General features: G+C 42.9%; 1 protein-coding gene across 3 annotated transcripts in view; it reads left to right on the plus strand.

The window, feature by feature from the left end:
- LOC131816128 (conserved oligomeric Golgi complex subunit 2-like) overlaps positions 1 to 19,695 on the plus strand; it is a 40,007-nt gene extending 20,312 nt beyond the window's left edge. The window contains exons 3-7 of one of the 3 annotated variants that reach the window (XM_059148544.1): positions 1,089 to 1,151; positions 3,378 to 3,458; positions 8,381 to 8,560; positions 10,211 to 10,338; positions 19,427 to 19,695. In XM_059148544.1, coding sequence (XP_059004527.1) covers positions 1,089 to 1,151; positions 3,378 to 3,458; positions 8,381 to 8,560; positions 10,211 to 10,338; positions 19,427 to 19,454 — 480 coding nt within the window. In that variant the 3' untranslated portion in view covers positions 19,455 to 19,695. Of the gene's footprint in view, positions 1 to 1,088; positions 1,152 to 3,377; positions 3,459 to 8,380; positions 8,561 to 10,210; positions 10,339 to 10,892; positions 10,947 to 19,426 lie in introns of those variants that run through there. The other 2 variants (XM_059148545.1, XM_059148543.1) reach the window with 2 other exon arrangements.
- The last annotated feature ends 697 nt before the right edge of the window (positions 19,696 to 20,392 follow it).

A 20,392-nucleotide genomic window follows, 5' to 3' on the forward strand; every position in this document is an offset into this window, starting at 1 on the left:
CTTCATATTTATTAAAAGGGCAGAGTTTTTAGATGTCTGGGCAGAGTCTTCAGTTGGTTACCCCACCAACCCCACCAGAAACTTGAAGAAATTACCAATTTCATTAATAAAAGAACTAAACTTTTTGGAATACATTTTTTTGTTTTAGTTTTTATTCATTTAAGGTTGCTCTAGTTTGATTATGTTTCAAATTCATTAGTCAACAGTGAAAAGTAAAGGATAATAATACCCAAGGGGTTGTTTTATTAGTTGCTAAGTGATTACCCTGAAGTCTTCCTTGATTTAGACTAATTTGTAGGAGCAAATGTCCACCACTCTTACAATGTTTAATTTACTCCCAGGTATATCTGTTAGCCAGAGCTAGGTTGAGGGAACATTGGCCAATATTGATATTTAAAAATTTGGTTTTATAAAAATATAAGAATGATTTGCAGTGAGCTTATCAATTGTTTGTAAAAGCCATTTAGAAATGTTGAATTTTGTTACTTGGCAGAAAAGTCTCCTTGTTGATGCTTCATTTTGTTTTAAATCTGTTTGTCCAGAGAAGCACAGAAAGTTGCAGCTCCGTGGGAATTTCAAGAAGCATTAAAATTAATGATGCACATTTGCTTTTGGGAAATATACCACTAAGATAAATATCCCAATAGGATTAAAAACCTAGAAAATTTTACTTCTGTTTAATTTCTATTTTTCTCAAGGCTTATAATAATGTTTAAGAGAGACATCGCCCGTCAGACTTTCACATCAGCTGGCTGAGTATCATCAATTACAGACAGAGAACTGTTCACCTTCTGTGAAAATTTTTCACATTCATTTAAAATGTCATCTAAAGGCAAATTGTTCTTAAGGAAACTTTCGTTTTTCATGACTTCCCTTATTTTTATAGTTCCATGTATTTCAACAGATTTTTTTCATATTCTATGAACATTAATGGCCAAATAACACTTCTGTTGTTTAGCTAGTTATGTAGCAAAATACGGTTGTGCCAAAAAAATAACTTAAATCTGGTACTGCTTTGATCGTTAAATAGATACGTCACTATTACTTCTTATTGTGATGTGTTTGTGCCAACCAGGTTTTGCCTTTAGGTTGGCATGAACAAAGCCCTCAATGAACTTTCTGTGCCTTTGGGACAGTTACGAGAAGTTCTGGTAAGTCCCCAATTAATGAAAACAGTCTGCTGTGACGCCTGTTGTCCTCGTCAGCTTTTCTCTAAGAACTCTTTTCATCTGTTAGTTTGGTGGTACTGGTGGTTGTATTTTAACGGTTCATGATTATAATATTCACCTTCAGAAGATTTGTAAATGATTTTGTTTTTGCATATGCTAAAAACCTAAAAAAACATGTTCGATTTGAAGAAGACATATTCTCAGAGTAGTCAACCTTAAAATGTCAGGGGAGAGGAAGCATATTTCCAAATTCAACTTATTAATGCCACTTTGGTCATATGTAAGTGGTTTCTAACTTACGAATGACTTGTATTTTAACAGTTTGTAATCTTGTAAATATCCTCCCCACCCCACGTAATCTACATGTGGTTAGGTTCCTGGGCTGATCTACAAAAACTGTGTAATCCCTAATGGAACTGAAGGATAATATAAATAAAATATAATACTTAATAAATGTTACATTTGCATGTTCCCTCAGAAAAATCTCTGTTGTGGGAATGGGACTCCCCACCTCTAAGCCATTGGGAATAGGAACTCCACCTGGGTGAACAGTGGAGGGGCAGTTGTGGCATCACTTCTAACAGAAAACTGTGCTGCCCTGTCTCCCCCCCTCCGCCCCCCCCCCCCCCGTCTGTGTCTGGTGCCCTGACTTCTGGCCTCTGTCCGTTCTGATGCCCTGTCGTAAACTTGTCATAAACGGCACCATCCTTCCTTGTGTGTCTCCTCTAGCTTGAGTGGCCTCGTGCATCCCTCCCCTAAGACAGTCCCTGCATCCTAGAGAGAATATAAGGAGAACATAATTTAAGGGAAGACACAGTACATGGTTAGAACCAAGAAAAATGCGGAGTAATGGAAATATCAGTGCTGAGAAGCCTAGGGGAGGGGCAGGCAGGAAAGAGTTCGTGAAACAGGTAAAAATCTTGAGTTGTGCCTTGAGGTAGCCAATACTTTCCATGGTTTATGTCTCATTTGAATTTTACAAAATCTTGTTAAAGGTACTTTTCTTTGGAATGGAAGGGATTTTCATGGTCCGCTGTTGGATTCCACACCAGCCGCTGTGGGGCTCTCCCACTGTCTCCTTGGTGTGCCTCTTCCTCCCGGGGCCTCATAGTGGTGTTGTTTCCCAAGCCTAGCCTTCCTTTGGCCTCCCACTCTTCTCTCGAACCCCCTCCCTGGAGGCAGATTTGCTCTACTCACACAGGCTCCCGTCCCGCCTCACCCCCTGCCATCACCGTATCCCCTCCCTTTTCCATGGCCTGTCTTTATGGCCACTTTGGTCCTGCTCAGCCACAGGCCTGACCTGCCTTTCTGGTCCCAACTCTGAAGCTGTTCTGTGAGATTCTAAGACCACTGAGGGATACGACTATATCTATCTTCATTGCATCCCTGTGGGCTGCCACAATACTGACGTCCAGGAGGTGTTTCATAATGTTGATGGAGAGAATTAATTCACCTTCCTGTGGAATTTTTGTGATATGCCTACTTCATTCTAGTTGTTTCTGTTAACCTTTGTTTTGGCCCTAATTCCTAATTATCTCTTTATTCATTAGCTTCTGGACATGTTTCTCTACCTCTGTGCTCTGCCTTTTTCTGGTCTTCTGTTCTTCATTCTTGATTCCTGGTATTTCCATACCCACATTTCATCATCATGCATCAGTGCTTTGACATTCTTTCTTTCTCCAAAATATGCAGAATCTAAAGACCTCATCTCAGTGAAGTTGGCCCTCCATTCCTATTTCTGCTTCTCTCCAGAAGGAAGCCTGCAGTGCACATGGCTGTGTGCCTGTCTGACCCTGCCCCTGAGTGTGTGTGCACTTACATCTGCTCCCCATCCCCTCCCCACCTCGGCAGCTGTGTACACATGGCTTTCAGAGTCCGATTCGAGCCCCGTCGCATTTCCAGACTCTCCTGTACTTTGCTTCATATTATCTGTTCTCCATTCTAAGCCCCCTCATCCCCATAACTTTCACTGTATATGTGTCATTCTTCTTCTGGCCATGCGACCCTGCCTTCGTGTCATTATGCCCCCAGATCATGAGTCCCCTCAACAGTAACTGTGTCTGGTATATCATGGTATTTTTTTTTTGTCAATATCTGCATAGTACTGGTGCACAGGTATTAAGTTCTGTGGAATTGAATGAGATGTAGGAACTTGATAATGTGACAAAACAATGTCTGTAATACGTTTTCTTTATTATTCTTTTAAAGAGTCTCAGGTCACCAGTCAGTGAAGGAATTCGGGCAGTAGATAAACGAATGTGTAAACAAGAGGACATAAGGAAGAAAAAGGTACCCTCCAGTAGATTTCTTATGCTGCATGCCAGTTGAAGCCCTCTCCTCTTGTCTCCGCGAACTTGTCAGCACTATTCAGGTTTTTTTCTTTTTTTCTAATTTAGCTTTTTTTCAAAGCTCTCACGCGTGTGCATTTTATGTATTATGTCACGTTATCTACCTGAAATAGGAAGACAGAATTTCAGAGGTACCCACACAATCTCAAGATCACCCACTTTTTCCAGAACAAGAAACCGTGATAACTGTTGTCGGTGCAGCGCTTGACAGTTAACGACTGTATAAATTGTCAGCGGCCCTGTAAAGAAAATAGGCCTATATTAGAGACTAGGGGAGAAGTGGGCTTTCCAAAGCAAACTCAGGATTCTGCCGTAGGTTTGTTGTTATTTTCTGATCCTGTGTTCTTTATGTTCTGGTGTTCACTTTAATTTTTTTGATTCCCAGTAGTTAGCATGCGGTGTTGGCTTAGTTTCAGGTGTGTGAGACAGGCAACGGCTCTGTACATCTGAGGGCTCACCCCGGGAGTGTGCCCCTTAGTGCTATCTCCAGTTTCAAGTGTCCCCGATGTCATTCATGGTCATAACGATGTAGGGGCACAGCGGGCATTGGGAGTCTGGGCTTCTGACTCTCGCCTGCTGCTCTGTACAATGTTTTCTATGTGTATTATTAGCATATTTCTTAAAATCTCAGTGGGGAGAAGCCTGTTTGAGGGACCTTCTGTTTAATTCGCCTCTGGATCTCCTCACAGCTTTTGTCCAAAGAATGCTTGTCGTGCACTTCCAGACAAAACAGTAAGCTTTGTGAGAGCAGGGTGTATTTCTTGCTTTATTTTCTCGTGCCCCCCACCCCTGTCGGAATGAATGTCGAGCTCCCAGGGGTGTTCATTATTATTATTATTTATTGAATGGATGACTTTGTATTTTTTTGTTCTTTAAGGATGAGAGTTTTCATAATGTCCCTCAACCTCTTTGATAATATTTGTAGTATAAAAGGCCTTTAATGATTTGGTGCTTGGGCATATAGGTATATGCACATGTAAACTGAGAGGGCCAGTACGATCGGAAGCCAAAGTTAAAACATGAATAAAGGGCCATAAGAAAACAAATGGAGGGGCGCCTGGTGGCTCAGTTGGTTAAACGTCTGACTCTTGATTTTGGCTCAAGTCATGATCTCAGGATCATGAGATTGAGCCCCGCATTGAGCTCTGTGCTCAGCAGGATGTCGGCTCGAGATTCTCTCTCTCCCTCTGCCCCTCCCCTGCACGCGCACATGCAGTCTCTCTCTCTCTCTCAAATAAACAAATCTTTTTAAAAAAATAGGAAAGAAATGCCCATAGAAAGATTCAGGATGGGGAAAAGAAGAAATAAGAGTATAGAATATGAGAAAGCAAAGTCTAGGTTTTTTTTTTTCCTCTATAAACTTGCAATAGAATATGGAAGTATGCTTATTCTAGAACTAAGATTGGCATTCTTGAGAATTCTGTGTTTCATAGAAATATTCAAAATATAGCATGCCCTATATATTTGAAGTTAACTTTTGGTCTTATATTTTCCTGCATTTAGCATGGGAAATAAAGATGATTAAGAGTAAAGATGGTGATGTTTTTTGTTTGCTTAATTTTTATTTTTATAGATGTGTGTGTTGAGGCTTATACAAGTTATTTGATCAGTTGAAAAGATTGAAAAAATCTTAAATTCACAAAGTTCTAAAGAAACCTCTGCACTAGAAGGAAGCAGGTAAGCATTTTTTTTAACTAAGTAGCACATAAATTAATACTTCACATCCAGTCTAATTAGGCGTGGACGGCATAGTTAGAATTCATTTCTGAACAAGAAGAAAATCCAGGTTTGTGGCTAGAATGTAGCTCCAGGAGAGTGGAGAGCATGAAATGGTGAAATCTATATCACGTTCCTATAAACCCTTTGGTTATAGACCACAGTTCCAACACGTCATTATGCTTGCAGTGGAAAAGTATATTTGGAATCACCTTCCCTGAGGACTAGCAAAGTCCTGTTGATCTTTAAGGTATACCTACCATTCATCTTGGTTTTTCTCCATCTCATTTTTTTTCCTAGACATGCCCAGAGTATTACCATTGATGTATTTTGCACCAGCATTATATTATTATGAAACAGTATAGGATATATCCAGTTGAAATTTACAAACAGGAAAGAAAAAACTTATGAAATAGGAAAAAGATGATGGCTCTCTTTGTTACACTGTGATTGTCTTGTTCCCTTCCTGGTGTGAATTTTCAATCAGCCAGGGTAGATGAGTGACTCAGAAAATGAGTAGTTAGGTCCTGTCAGCACCGTGAGACTCACAGTGGTGCAGTGGGAGTAGCTGGGGCTGGTCCTACACATACCAGCTGGGATGCCTGCGTCAAGGTCGCCTGGTGCCCTGAGTGCTCTGTTGTGTGATGCTAACAGTCCCTCCCCTTGCAGGTGGAGTTAGGTTTCTAAATTTTAGGAATTAAGGTTTTCAATTTGGAAGGAACTTGAGAGACCATATGCTCCACATGTCTCATGATGGAGATTAAGAATGGACACATCCCAAAGGAAGCGATTCTTTGGTCCTAGGTCTCTGCCCCCTTTCACATCAAGGCATTCAACTAAGTGGTCAGCCTCCACTGTGCTTGTGTCTCTAGCCCGTTGCACTCGTGCTTCTGCCCCGTTCGTCCACACTTAGCAGACAGTCTGCATGCGGCCCTTCTGCAGCCCGTGTGTCTCCAGCGGCTCTGCTTCGCTGCGGCCCTTGGCAGCGCCTGCAGCCCCTCCAGCCATGTCCACGTTCGGCCCCTGGGGAGCTGGCCCTCCAGTGTTCTTCCCGTCTTTGCTGTAGCTGCTGTTCTCCTCGGATAGAAACACCTCAGTGAGCTCTGTGTCTACAATCCTGTCCCTTTGCAGCACTGTCCTTGATAAACAGACATTGTGCGCTTTCTTGCTCAGAATTACCTTGGAGGACTTTTTTCTCCCGAAGAGCAGCTCTGAGCTCTAGAGTCAGGAAAGCCAGAGTAGCGTCAGCGCACGGTAAATCCATCATGCTCTGCCAGGCCCAGAAATGCCAAGAAAAGGATAAATAGGAAATGCGCATAGGATCAGTCAGTAGAGGTTGGGATTAGGCTTCGGCACTGTTAGTGCCAAGCGCTTGCCTTCCCTCCACACCAGTTCTGATTCTCTGGGACGGGGCACACCGTGGCAGGTCTCCAGAGATTTTGGGTTTCCTTACAGTGTGTTTCCTCACTACCTGACTGCCCATCCTCAGATGTGGGATGCCTCATAGAGCCCAGCAGGGGCTTTGGGGCCTTTGTTGTGTCTTTTTTTTTTTTTTCTTTCACTGTTCGGCTTCCTTTTGAATGGGGTTGACGCTTTCTAATGTGGGGGGCAAGAGGGAAGTGTATCCAGTCCACTTGATGGCAGATGCACTGTGAGTGATTTCTCACCAGCTCCCGGAGCACCGAGCTTGCTCTTTCTACCGTTGGGTAAATGTAAACTTGGAGTCCGCTGCTCTGAGCGATTTCCCAGGTTGCTGCTAGGCGGTCAGTTTTAGCTGATTGAGGAGACAGCAGTAGTTGGTACTGGGGAGGTACTTGGGAGGGAGAATGAGGCAGGCGGAGAAGAAGAGGGGGCTTCGGGTATGAACGGTAGGACAGGGCAAGAGAGAGGAGGGGGTTAGAGAATGGGAGAAGAAGGGAGAAGAAGGGCACGAATGGGAGAGCCCGAGGAACGTGGTGGAAACATGCAGTTGTACCCACACTGACCTAAAATAGCTCCATCCCCTTGCCTGGGCCCTGTGGCCCGGGCCAGGCTGCGTCGGTGGCTTCTATGACCTCCCCGCTCCTCACCCCTTGCACCTGGGGCCTGCTGCACATACAGTTTGTCCTGAAAATTGATGGCGTGCAGGTGCATGTGCCTGAGCTCTGTAAGGCATGGGGGGCGGTGGGGGTGGCAGGTTTTAACTTTGGGAATTACATTTCTCTAATTGTCTCTACTAGCCCTCTCTGGACTAGACAGATTTTGGAGAGAATTGCCATAGAATTTAACCAGTTACAGTTTCATGCTGTTCAGAGCAAAGGCATGCCTCTTCGGGACAAAGTAAGACCAGCAAGTGTTGGTTTCGATTTTCAATTTGCTGTTTGCGAATTTCCTGGATGATTTTGGTTTGACCTAGCATTGTCCCTGATAGTTGCTACTCTACAGGATTTTGAAGCTAGCTTTGAATTTTTTTTTTTTTCAGTGTCTCCTGCTTGGGACCCTGCTTCCATTATGTCACACTAGATAGATTTTGTGTAAAGACACAAGCATAGTCTCCAAACTATGCAAGTAAAATTAATTCTGAATTTCATGTAACTTGACACATCATATGATGTAGTCAGAGTTCATTTATCCAAAGCCCTTGACTGGGTTTAAATGCACGTTTGTCAGATTTACTCCGTAGCTTAAGAGGCAAATAACTTTTTGTCGTTCAGTAATTATCTGAACTTCACTTTGATGAAGCTGACTTACTTTCAAAGAAATCATAGGGAGGGGACGCCTCAGTGGCTCAGTCAGTTAAGCCACTGCCTCTGGCTTAGGTCATGATCCCAGGGCCCTGGGATTGAGTCCCACCTTGGGCTCCTTGCTTGGCAGGAAGCCTGCTTCTCTTTCTGCCTGTGCCTACTTGTGTGCTTGTGCTCTCTCTCGACAAATAAATAAATAAAAACCTTTAAAAAAAAAAAAGAAAGAAAGAAAGCAATCATGGGGAGAAGAGATTCATTGTTTTTCTCTAGGAAATGTTGGGATTTTAATCTTACATATATTCTGGTAGAATTAGAGGCTCGCTTTATATATATAACACATATGTATATAAATTATACACATATATTTGAGCTTTTAGAAACTGTGGTGCCTGGACCTTCTTTCCTGGTCTCTCTGTTCTTGCAGCGTATAGCCCACATTACGGCCATGCTGCAGCAGGCCCTGGGAGGCCTGCTGCTAGAAGGGCTTCAGACTTCCAATGTGGATATCATACGGCACTGCCTCCAGACTTACGCTACAATTGACAAGACACGGGATGCAGAGGCGTTAGTTGGTCAAGTACTGGTGAAACCGTACATGGATGAGGTTTGTGCCCCCATGCACCTCATTCCACAAACACAGAGCATCTAATCTGGCTTCGTTTCTTGACTGGGTGCGAGAGAGCTCAGGGCTCTTCCTTGAAGATGCTCCTAGTTCCTGCTCTTCTGGTTGTAAGAAAAGGTTGGTCCCGCTTGGTGCCCATCAGCATGGCAGGAATCAGGCATGCGCTCTAGTCTCTTCCAGTGATGCCATAACTCAGGGATCATCTTAATTTAGTAGGGGTGAGGGACTTGCCTAGGAAGAAGGTACGGATCAGAACATTTTCAGGTCAATTTCCATTTCCATAAGTTATACGTTAATGAAGTTGCCGAAAAGCGTGACCCCACCAAGGCGCCCGTGCCCACTGGAGGAGCTGGAAGACAGCTCTGTGCGCAGGGAAAGTCTGTGAGGGGAGGCGTCTTTGCAGAATTTATGTGGCCTAAGTCTTGAAGACCATGGGGGAGTTTGCCAGGCTAGGAATGTGGGAGGGAGGGAATATTCAAAGATAAAGGGCTTTGAAGGGCGAGTTAGCGGGGTAGTACCTTAAGTCCGGAACTTGGTTACCCAGTGTTCTTGACCTATAAGGATACAGTTAAATACAGGGAGTCAGTGTATCCTGCCTCTGAGCAGCCGGAGTATGGGCTGCACCATGTGAGGCCGCCAGCAATCAGCAGCTTCCAACTTAGAGAGCGTCGGTTTCATCTAGTTCAGGCTGACAGAAGTCATGAAGCCAGTCTCAGCGTTTGAGGGCTTTCTTCCAGTCACCTGCCAGTGCGAGTGTTCTTTCTGTCCGGTAAGTATAAAGCTACCCACCATGACTTCAGGATGAAAGGCTTCCAGTTTTAAAACGAGACAGTATCCCAGTGATAGAAGTGAAATTGAAGGATTAATTTCAGTAATCTTCTCAGCTTCATTAAGACTACTAAAAGTAAATGATCTGTCAGTTCTTTGTATGTATCCTATTATAGTTCATAGCTCTCCCTGTGGGGGTGAAAAAGATCACATTATTCTTTGTCACTAAATGAAAACATTTTAGTTATTTAATTTATGCCCTTTTCATTGAACTGAATCTAATATGCTAAATTAAGGAAGTACTTTACGTTTCCGTGTCGTTAAATGAACTGTGGCCACGTTTGTATTTTAAGTTTGTATGCTTGTCATTCACCTCCTGCAACTCAGCCTCACCAAAAAAAAAATAAAATACTAAAGCAAAATAAGATGTGTTTTCTTCCATCACTTTCCATCTCAGCCCTTTCCCTGTTCTGGAGACGGTAGAGGATAAGGCCAGGGTGAAGATGGTACAGAGCTGTTGTCTGCAGATACAGTATTTCGCTTTTAAGCTCAGAAGGGAAGCAGATGAGTGTGTATGAGGTTTTAGCTTCAGGCCAGTCTCTGTCCCTCAGCCTCTGTGTCCCCCAGGATTGGAGCAGTATTCCCAAATCCCGGGACCTAGATTTTCATGCCGTTGTTACTTACCTCCTGTTTAGAAAGCATACTGAGTGGGGAGGAGGAAGGACGAAGTGCATTTGTAAGGTTTACTCGATTCTTTTCTCTGTAGTGTATAGTTCATACTTATCTTTTAGGTGCTTTAAAAACAAACAAAAACACAAACAAACAAACAAATAAATAAAAATAAAATGCTCTTCCTTCTGCTAGGTGATTGTAGAGCAGATTGTTGAGTCTCATCCGGACGGCCTGAAGATCATGTATGCTAATAAGCTCCTGGAGTTCGTTCCTCACCACTGCCGCCTTCTTCGAGAGGTCACAGGAGGAGCCATCTCAAGGTGACATAAATGCTGTGTATGCACCTGAGCTCAGTTTAGTGACCACCTGTCACCTCCTCATGTGCCGCTGATCCCTGGCTGTCCTGTCTGACCCGGGAACGTGGAAACGTGTGCTCTTCCCTATTTGTTACCAGTGCTGTGAGGCAGGTGTCGCTTGCCTGGGTTTACAGGGAAGGGAATGAAGAGTGGGGACGAATCTCAACGGTGACATTTGTGTGACTCCAGAGCCTCTGCTTTTCTCTTGTCTATACTTTCTCCTTAACCAGGTTCAAAATCAGAATTGGTTTCCTTCCATTATTGTGATGTCATCATCGGTCTAGAAATACCAATTCATTTTAATTCAACACGTTTTATACTGATGGCAATTAAAGTCATGTTCGGTTTTCCCTCCCTCTCTTATCTCATTTCCATGGCTTTCCCGTTCTGTTTCATGAATATCCCATTACCTTCCACCATCTCCGTCATCCCAGTCCAGACCTTTGTCGCCTTTTGTTCGAGGGTAGCGGGCTCTCCCCACCTGGTCTCCCAGCTCCACCTGTCCCTCTTCATTGCAGCCCTCAGCTGTCCCACCTGCCCAGAGCTCTGCAGCCTTCCTGAGTCTCTCATGGCTTCTAATCACCCACAGAAGAGCATCCAGTCTTCCTGGCGCAACCTGTGACCGTTGGTGCTTGAGTCCTAGTGGTTCTCCTCTGTAGAACTTTTTACTGTGGAACTTTCCCCCATACCACTATGGTTCCTGGCCAGACAGGAGTGCTTGACCTTCCCTAACACACCTGGTACAGAAGATCCCTGACTTCACCTTGGTTCAGTTTATGGTTTTTTGACTTTTTATAATAGTGCAGAAGTGATATGCATTTAGTTTGGATCTTTTCCTAGGCTGGCGATCTACAGTAGGGTCCTCTTTTGTAATGCTGGGCAGGGGCAGCAAGCACAGCCCCCAGGCAAACCACGTGATCACGAGGGTCAGCAACCAACACACTTTAACTGTCCTATTCTAGCTTTCAGTGTAGTGTTCAGTAAGTTACATGAGATACCAGATGCTTTATTGTGAAATAGGCTTTGTGTTAGAGAATTTTGCCCAACTGTGCAATACTGTAAGTGTTCTCAAGACATTTAAGTTTGGTGGGGCTAAGCTCTGATGTTCAGTCACTTAGGTGTTTTCCATGCATTTTCAACTAAAGAGATTTCCAGCTGAACAATGGGTTTATTAGAAGCCGAGGCCATCATAAGCCAAAGAACATCTGTCTATACTGTGCGCCTCTGTGTTTTCCTTCATTGCTTCCTGTCTCATATCCCTTTGTCTTTCTGTTGATCTGTCACTCCACATGAAGCTCCAGTCAAATACAACTTCTTTTTTTTAAGGTTATTTATTTATTTACTTATTAGAGAAAGCATAAGCAGAGGGGGAGGCAAAGAGTGAAGCAGGCTCCCCACTGAGCAGGGAGCCCAATGTGGGACTCGATCCCAGGACCCTGAGATCATGACCTGAGCCACCCAAGCACCCCCAGGCTATGGTTATTTCAAGAAAAAGTCCTATTTGTGAATTCTTCATCTAGTGAAGATGAATTAAAATCAGAAAGTCAACTCTGCCACCTTTAAAAACCCAGGAACAGAAAAAAATTCCACGAGCAGGTATAACCCTATCCACAATAAATCACTTTCAATCCAGTCCTGAAAACTAATACAGAGTAGGAAGAAAGCATTACAGAAAAATTTTGTTTTCATTAATCAAGCTGGAAAATAACGGGCCTTACATGAATGCCCTTTAGGAAGACAGTTCTTATAGTTTTATGTTGATGGAAACTAACATTACATTCGAAATGCATGTTAAAACCATGACTGTAGATTAACTACCACTTTCAGTCGTCAGAAGATGAAAAATGGTCAAGAGTCACCCAAACTGAATCCTGGTTCCTCCTGGAAAATGTGTTCCTAAATATTTTCCCCCTGAACTACTGTGCTCTTTCTATATCTTACACAGCAGACACTGCGATGCACAAACACATCCAGAAGGCCTTTGAGAGCTGACAGCCTGCTGGAACAATGAGGAATTCACCTGGGTTTCTGCCTTTCTGCCGGGCCCAGAAAGTTCTGGGTAACCCAGGTGACGTGTCATGAGAATACAAGTGTAGCTCACACCATACGTATTATCTCCTCAGGGTAGACACCAAAATCCATGTTCGTATATGAAAATCCGAGATGCGTACAGAAATCAAGAGTGATTCTGTCATCTTGAAAGAAAAACACACTGTTGCGCTGCCACATGCCTCGTTTCTCCTCGATTGACTGCAGGAAGTAGTGATTGCAGTCAGAAATCTCAGAAAGAAAAATTAGAGTAAGGGCAACACCTGAAGTTTATTCCTGAAAATACTTGGAGAACGACTGTGACCAATAAACCAGGGCTTAGTTCATGAGACTATGTCAATGAGCTTATACCATCCCATGTCCTGGTCAAACCCTCATGTCTGGGAGATGGAGGGACGTCTTCATCTTCCAGAGCTACTATTAGGGAAAAAGGTGGAGACAATACTGACTGAGTCCCTCCTTCAGCAGGAGAGCCAAAAACACCTTGCCCCTCCATAATCCCAAATGAAAATAAACATCTCGAGGCGCCTGGGTGGGTTAAGCTTCTGCCTTTGGCTGGGATCGAGCCCCACGTCGGGCTCTTTGCTCAGCAGGGAGCCCACTTCCCTCCTTCTCTCTCTGCCTGCCTCTCTGCCTACTTGTGATCTCTGTCAAATAAATAAAATAAATAAAATCTTTAAAAAAGAAAAGAAAAGAAACATCTCATTTTACTAGTGTGCAGCAGTGACTATGCAGGAGAAATTATTATTATTTTATTATTAAATGATATATTATTATTATTGTACTATATTGTTAACCTTTTGAATTCGGACACCTAAAATTTTTAATAAAATATGAAGGCGTTTTTTTTTTTTTTTTAAGATTTTATTTATTTGAAAGACAGAGATCACAAGTAGGCAGAGAGGCAGGCAGAGAGAGGGGGAAGCAGGCTCCCCACTGATCAGAGAATCCGATGCGGGGCTTGATCCCAGGACCCTGGGATCATGACCTGGGCTGAAGGCAAGAGGCTTTAGCCCACTGAGCCACACACGCGCCCCATGAAGGCTTTTTTTTTTTTTTAAAGATTTTACCTATTTATTTGACAGAGAGATCACAAGTAGGCAGAGAGGCAGGCAGAGAGAGAGAGAGGAGGAAACAGACTCCCCGCTGAGCAGAGAGCCCGACGTGGGACTCGATCCCAGGACCCTGAGATCATGACCTGAGCCAAAGGCAGCGGCTTAACACACTGAGCCACCCAGGCGCCCCATGAAGGCTTTTTTTAAAGAACAAAAACTTCAGACTATATCTTTATCCTAGAAGTCCCCACTACAACTGTCTTCTGTCTTGGCCAACATTTAGCCATTCAGATAAAGTCCGTATTTAGTGCTTTGTGTGTATGCATGTGTAAAATAAGAGGACAGTCATAAATCTTTAAGATTGTGTATAATAACCGTGAAATAAGGATTCTTGATACACAAGGTCTCGTCTGGGGAAAACAGCTGGAGAACAGTATGCAGTTTTCAAATGACGGAGGGGAAATACGCATTCGGTTATGAGAAAGGGAAGGAGAACAAGACCAAATATTAATAAAAGGGAAAAAAGCTTTTTCTGCCATCTTTCCGTGCCGCAGTAACAGTGTGAACAAATGTCCCACAGATGCCCTCAAGAACATTAACACTGCTGAAAGGGGGGGTGAAGGCCAGGTACTTAGGAGGCCATGCACCAAAGTCATCGTCCCGTTTCCTCACTGTGATGACGAAGCATGAGTACATTGGCAAATTTGAAATTATTGATGACCACAGTGCTGGGAAAACTGCTGTGAACCTCACGGGCAAGTTAAACAAGTGTGGCATGACCAGCCCTAGACTTGTATAACTGAAAGATCTAGAAAAGTGGCAGAATATTACCATCCCCTCAGTTTGGTTTCACTGCATGGAAAAATTCTTCTGGCATCATGCACCATGAAGAAGGAAGAATCCAGGCAGGAGGGAAAATCCTGGGATTCCTTTTTCCTAGAAATATAATATACATGGCATGTGAAAAAAAAAGGAAAATAAATTACAGTCAACTAATGTTTGACAAGGGTGCCAAACAATTCAATGGGGGTAAGAACAGTATTTTACTCCCAAGCAGCCACATGCAAATAATGAAACAGGAGTCCGGCCTCACACCATACAGAAAAAATAACCCAAAATGCATCAAAGACATAAATGTAAGCATTAAAATGATAAAGTTCGGGATGCCTGGGTAGCTCAGTTGGTTGGACGGCTGCCTTCTGCTCAGGTCATGATCCTGGAGTTCCCAGATTGAGTCCTGCATCAGGCTCCAAGCTCCACAGGGAGTCTGCTTTCCCTCTGACCTTCTCCTCGCTCATGCTCTCTCTCATTGTCTCTTTCTCAAATAAATAAAATCTTTAAAAAAAAATAAAGTAAAATGATAAAGTTTTCAGAAGAAAACACAAAGGTAAATGTTAGTGGTCTTGAAACTAACAACGGCTCCTCAGCCAAACACCAAAGTCAAGCAACTTAAAAAAAATAATAAACAAATAAATGGGACTCAACCAAAATATCCCAGTTTTGTGCTTCCAAGGACCCCATTGACAAAGTCAAAAGACAAGCCACTAAATGGGAGAAAATATTTGCAGGTCATATATAAGGAGTGGCTCAGAGGGTTAAGCTGCTGCCTTCGGCTCAGGTCATGAACTCGGAGTCCTGGGATCGATCCCCGTATCAGGCTCTCTGCTCAGCAGGGAGCCTGCTTCTTCTTCTCTCTCTGCCTGCCTCTCTGCCTGCTTGTGATCTCTCTCAATAAATCTCTCAAATAAATAAATAAAATCTTTTTAAAAAATGAGCAAAGAACTTGAATATACATTTCTCCAATATTCAAATGTATACATTAATATATAAATGTATATATAAATATATTTTACATTATCATATATTTATATAAACATTTATGTAAATATATTTACATTCTTAAATATGTATTTAAATATAAATAAAATATGAAATATATATATTTAAAGATACATATAAGGTATATATAAAATATATGGGACAATAAGCACGTGAAAATATGCTCAACATCACTAATCATTCGGGAAATGCAAATCAAAACCATGGTGAGATACCACCTCCCACCCTCGTGGATGGCTACTATCAAGAAACCCAAAAGCAGGTGTTGGAACGATGTGAAGAGCTGGAACCTGTAAATTGCTGGTGGGCTTGGAAAATAGCGCAGCCACATTAGAAATGGTTTAGTAGCTCCTCAAAATGCAGAACACAGAGTTGCCATATGACACACCAATATCACTCCTGTGTATAGAGCCAAGAAAAAAACTATGCCCACACAAAAACTTGTGCATGAAGGTTTAGGGTTTATTCGTAATAGCGAAAAGGTGAGAACAACCCAGATGTTCATCAACTGATGAAGAGATAAATAAAAAGTGATCCACCCAGCCAGTGGAATATTATTCAGCCTTGAAAAGGAATAGAATTTTGATATGTGCCACGACACACAGGAGCCTTGAAAACATTCTGCTGATTGAGAGAAGTCAGTCACAGAAGACCACATACTGCATAATTTGATTTATATGGAATTTCCAGAATAGCTAAATCTACAGAGACCGAAAGTAGATTAGCGGTTGCCTAAGACTGGTGGTGATGGCTAAAGTTTTCTTTTGAGGATGATGAAAATGTGTAGGTAGTTCAGTATAGTATAGTTAACTATAGTGAAAGCCATTAAATTGTCCACATTAGATGGTGAGTGGTATGGCCTGTGAATTATATCTCAATTAAGCTGTCATCGAAAAATGCAAAGAACTTCTATATTTATCAAGTAGAAAAAGAATGAACTTGATTAAAAACATCAAAAATGGGGAAAATAAAAACAAACAAAATAAGATGGGAGGAATAAAGTCATGACTGTTTATCATTAATTTAAATGTGTACAGACTGACTTTTTCTATTAAAGCACCTATCAGGGGGTTACAGATCCACGCTGTTCAAGAAACATACTTAAAATGCAAAAGGGATTGAGAATGTATCAGGTGAGGAGATACCATGCAAAAGAGCAAGCCGGAATGGCAAAATTCATCGCAGACAAGTTGGGTCTAAAGTTATAGGTACTAAGATGAAGAGGGACATTTTTAAAGGCAGAGTTTGGAAAGAAGATGTAATAGGTATAAGCAGGTATACATCTAACAACATAATACCTAAAGACTCTAAAAATGCAATAACAAGGTAAAATTTTAGCTTTTCAAATGGAAGTATCTACTAGAAGGAGGGAAAAACAAGGACACACAGAAAATAGACATCCTGGGGCGCCTGGGTGGCTCAGTGGGTTAAAGCCTCTGCCTTCAGCTCAGGTCATGATCCCAGGGTCCTAGGATCAAGCCCCACATCAGGCTCTCTGCTCCGTGGGGAGCCTGCTTCCTCCTCTCTCTCACTCTCTGCCTGCCTCTCTGCCTACTTGTGATCTCTGTCTGTCAAATAAATAAATAAAATCTTTAAAAAAAAAAAAAGAAAATAGACATCCTTATTTCCCTCAGAAAACATTTCTTTCTTACACCTAAGGAAAGCCATATTTGTAAAGATGAATTGCATACTAGGCAACAAAGGAAACCTTTACAAGCCTTCCAAATTAAAGATTTAAAGAACAGTTCTTTGATCACAATCCAGTAGAATCAGAATTAGATAACCTGGTAACAAAAAATTGAAACTACATACAAGTGAAGAAATACAGTCTTCAGTCAAAGAAGAAATCATAAGACGACTGAAGAAAATCTTGAAAGCAATGGAAAGGAGACTATTTCATACCAAAACTTACAGAAGACACCAGAGGTTATACTCTAAGGAGACTTTAGTGTCAAATGTCTCCAATTTCAAACATTTTTTTGAATAAAAGAAACTACTCATTTAAACCCATCAGAAAAGGGCAGCTCAATCAAAAGAAAGGAAGTAATTATAATAAAGATAAATATTTTAACTAATAAAAAATATGAGGGGCACATAAACTCAAAGTTGTTTTTATGAAAGACTAATGAAATAATAATAAAAAAAACTTCACAAGCCCTATTAAGGATAAGAGAGGGGGAAGATGGGGTGTGGGAGGAGGTGGGGAGAGAGGGAAGGGGGATGGGGAAAGGGGGGTTTCAGGGAGGAGGGGACAGAGAGAGAGAGAGAGTTGCAAAACAGATAAGGGTTGGGAACAGAGATATAAAAGCAAATGCATAATATAAAAGAATCACTAAACTGCAAGGCACTTTATACTAATCAATTTGATAACCTAGAAGAAACGATGATTTCCTAGGAAAACAAAATCATCCAAATGATTCAAGAATGGAAAATTCAGAAGATGAGTTCCAAGATCAGACAGGTTTGCAGCTGGATAACTGTCATTCTACTGTTAAATGGCAACAGGCAATTAAACAATAATAAGTCAATTCACTTGATGACGCTGAGCACAATTTTAATACCCAAACCTGAGAGGGAGGAACGGGGAAGCTATTAACAAATCTGGCTTAGGACAGATTAGTTAACAGAAACTGAACTAATGTTAGCAAATAACAGAAGTCAGGCATCTATCAAAGGACTATATCCTGAGACCAACTTGGATTCATTCCAGGAAAATAAAGGGAGCTCAAGACCAGAAAATCAATAAGATTTACCTCATCACTAAATTAACTGTGAAAAAACTCTTAAGACCATAGCAATAAATGCATTTGATAAAAAAATAAAGGCACCTGATAAAAGGTGAGCAGCCATTCTTTATAAAAATGAAGATAAAAACAGAAGGACGTTATGCAGGAGGGATTATTAACCGGGAAGCACTAGATCAAGAGGTAGATAAAATGAGCCCATATTTGTCAAACAGTGACAGAGCCCCATGCGTGCGTGGATAGAGGCGAATGAGCTCATGGATGAGCACCAGGCTGTCAACAGGTATTATAGGGACAAAGGCAGCGGTGAGGAGAGGAGAGTCTTAACAACAGGGAAGAAGGTAAAAGGAGGATTGCAGTTAAAAATTGTGCATGATACAAACACATGCAAATAAGACCGGATATTTTCCCGTATATAGTTTTTTAAAACCCTGCACACATTACTGGAACTACCAACTCTTTCAGTTCCACAGCCCTCGCGTGCTTTTCCAGTACCATGATGCAGGGGTAGATCCTCCGTTGGTGAAATCCTATGTCATTGTACTCCTAAAGGGACAGGTGAAACAGCGCAGGGGCTGGAGGTCGGAAATCAGGCATCGCTGCGCCCACCCCAGCTCCCTGCTCGCCCAGCCCCCACTCTGAAGCAGCGGGCACTTGGAGCTGTTAAGAAGCAGGGATCTGAGCAGTTCTCTGGTTTCCCCTGGAGCCATCTGCATCCATCATATTTCCCACAGCTCTCCCTGAGTGTTCCCTTAACTCCTAGCACACCCTTCTTTTTTTTTTTTTTTTTTAAGATTTTATTTATTTATTTGACAGAGAGAGATCACAAGCAGGCAGAGAGGCAGGCAGAGAGGAGGAAGCAGGCTCCCTGCTGAGCAGAGAGCCCGATGCGGGACTCGATCCCAGGACTCCGAGATCATGACCTGAGCCGAAAGCAGCGGCTTAACCCACTGAGCCACCCAGGCGCCCCTCTAGCACACCCTTCTTATGAGAGCACCTAGTACTCCCCGTCACAGTGCTCTGTCTGTCACATGCATCCATTGATCGACTTTGTGCTGATTGAGGGCTGGAGCCCCCTCCTGTTAACTCCTCAAGTCCGTTTCTAATGCAGCAGCACCTGGCACTTAAGCACCCTGTCAGTACCTGCCAAATGAATGAAGTGTACTCAAAACATAGTATGAAGTCTGCGTTTTGAAACTCCTTTTTGGAGCCATTTGCTATCATTTTCCCAGGCAATTAAAAAAATTTCCAGCCTTGCTGCCAATAACCTGAAGGGGTAAAGGAATGCCGGCGTGCCCCATGGGACATGTCACTCTGGATGGTCCTTCGGCAGCAGGGACTTTGATTGCGCTCTTCCAAACCCAGCAGGATGGTGGAATGGGTACGTGGCTGAGTGCCTCCCGGGTCTGACCCTGTGTGACGCCCCCCGGTGCCTGCAGCTGCCCTCTGGAAGGTGTTGCTTTTGCGGCAGAGCCGGAGGGCACCAAGCGTGTGTCTGTCTCCAAAGTCCTGGGCACCACATCACAATGCCTTCCTGAGAAGCAGAATCAAGGACAGTTGCTGATCTTCATTCCTTCCCACCAAAGGTATCTCATACACCATCTTTGGAAGTTGGAGCCAGGGGGCGCCTAGGTGGCTCAGTCGGTTAAGTGTCTGCCTTCAGCTCAGGTCATGATCCCAGGGTCCTGGGATGGAGTCCCACACGTTTGCCTCTCTGCTCAGCAGGGAGCCTGCTTCTCCTCCCTCTGCCATTCCCCCCACTTGTGCTTTCTGGCTCTGTGTGTCAAATAAGTGAATAAAATCTTTTTAAAAAGCTTGGGCCATACTCTTTAGCCATTCTACTTTCCCTGGGGTAATTTGCCACCTCCCTGAATTTACCTGCATCTTTCCCAAAATCTACTTATCTTCCAGCCTTCTTGACCATAATGGGTCTATAAATTTTCAATAGACAGTGTGAACTTACACTTGCTAATATTTGCATAACATGCACCTCTTTCAATCTCAAAGAAAAGCTTCGCACCGCAATGGTCTCTAATCTCCAATTAGGTTCTGTTCTGGGATCCCACTGGAATTCTATGCGCCTGTCCCCTAAGATGCCATAAATTGTGGTCCAGTTTCCCAGCCAGCCAAGGAAAGCACATGGGAAATCTTGCTGAAGTATGAGTAAGAGCCAACAAAAGGGAACATATTTATCTGCCTCGAATGCTGGGACCTGAGGAAAGCAAGTTTCATTACAGACAAATCAGGAAGGAGGTGCAGATTGCTTTTTATGTCACTCTGGAGTGGAGGTCTGCCATTGATCATTAAGGCCATTTCCGGCAATGCACTCAC

The sequence above is a fragment of the Mustela lutreola genome, chromosome 15 (genome assembly GCF_030435805.1).
Source record: "Mustela lutreola isolate mMusLut2 chromosome 15, mMusLut2.pri, whole genome shotgun sequence".
Classification (NCBI taxonomy): Eukaryota; Metazoa; Chordata; class Mammalia; order Carnivora; family Mustelidae; genus Mustela; species Mustela lutreola.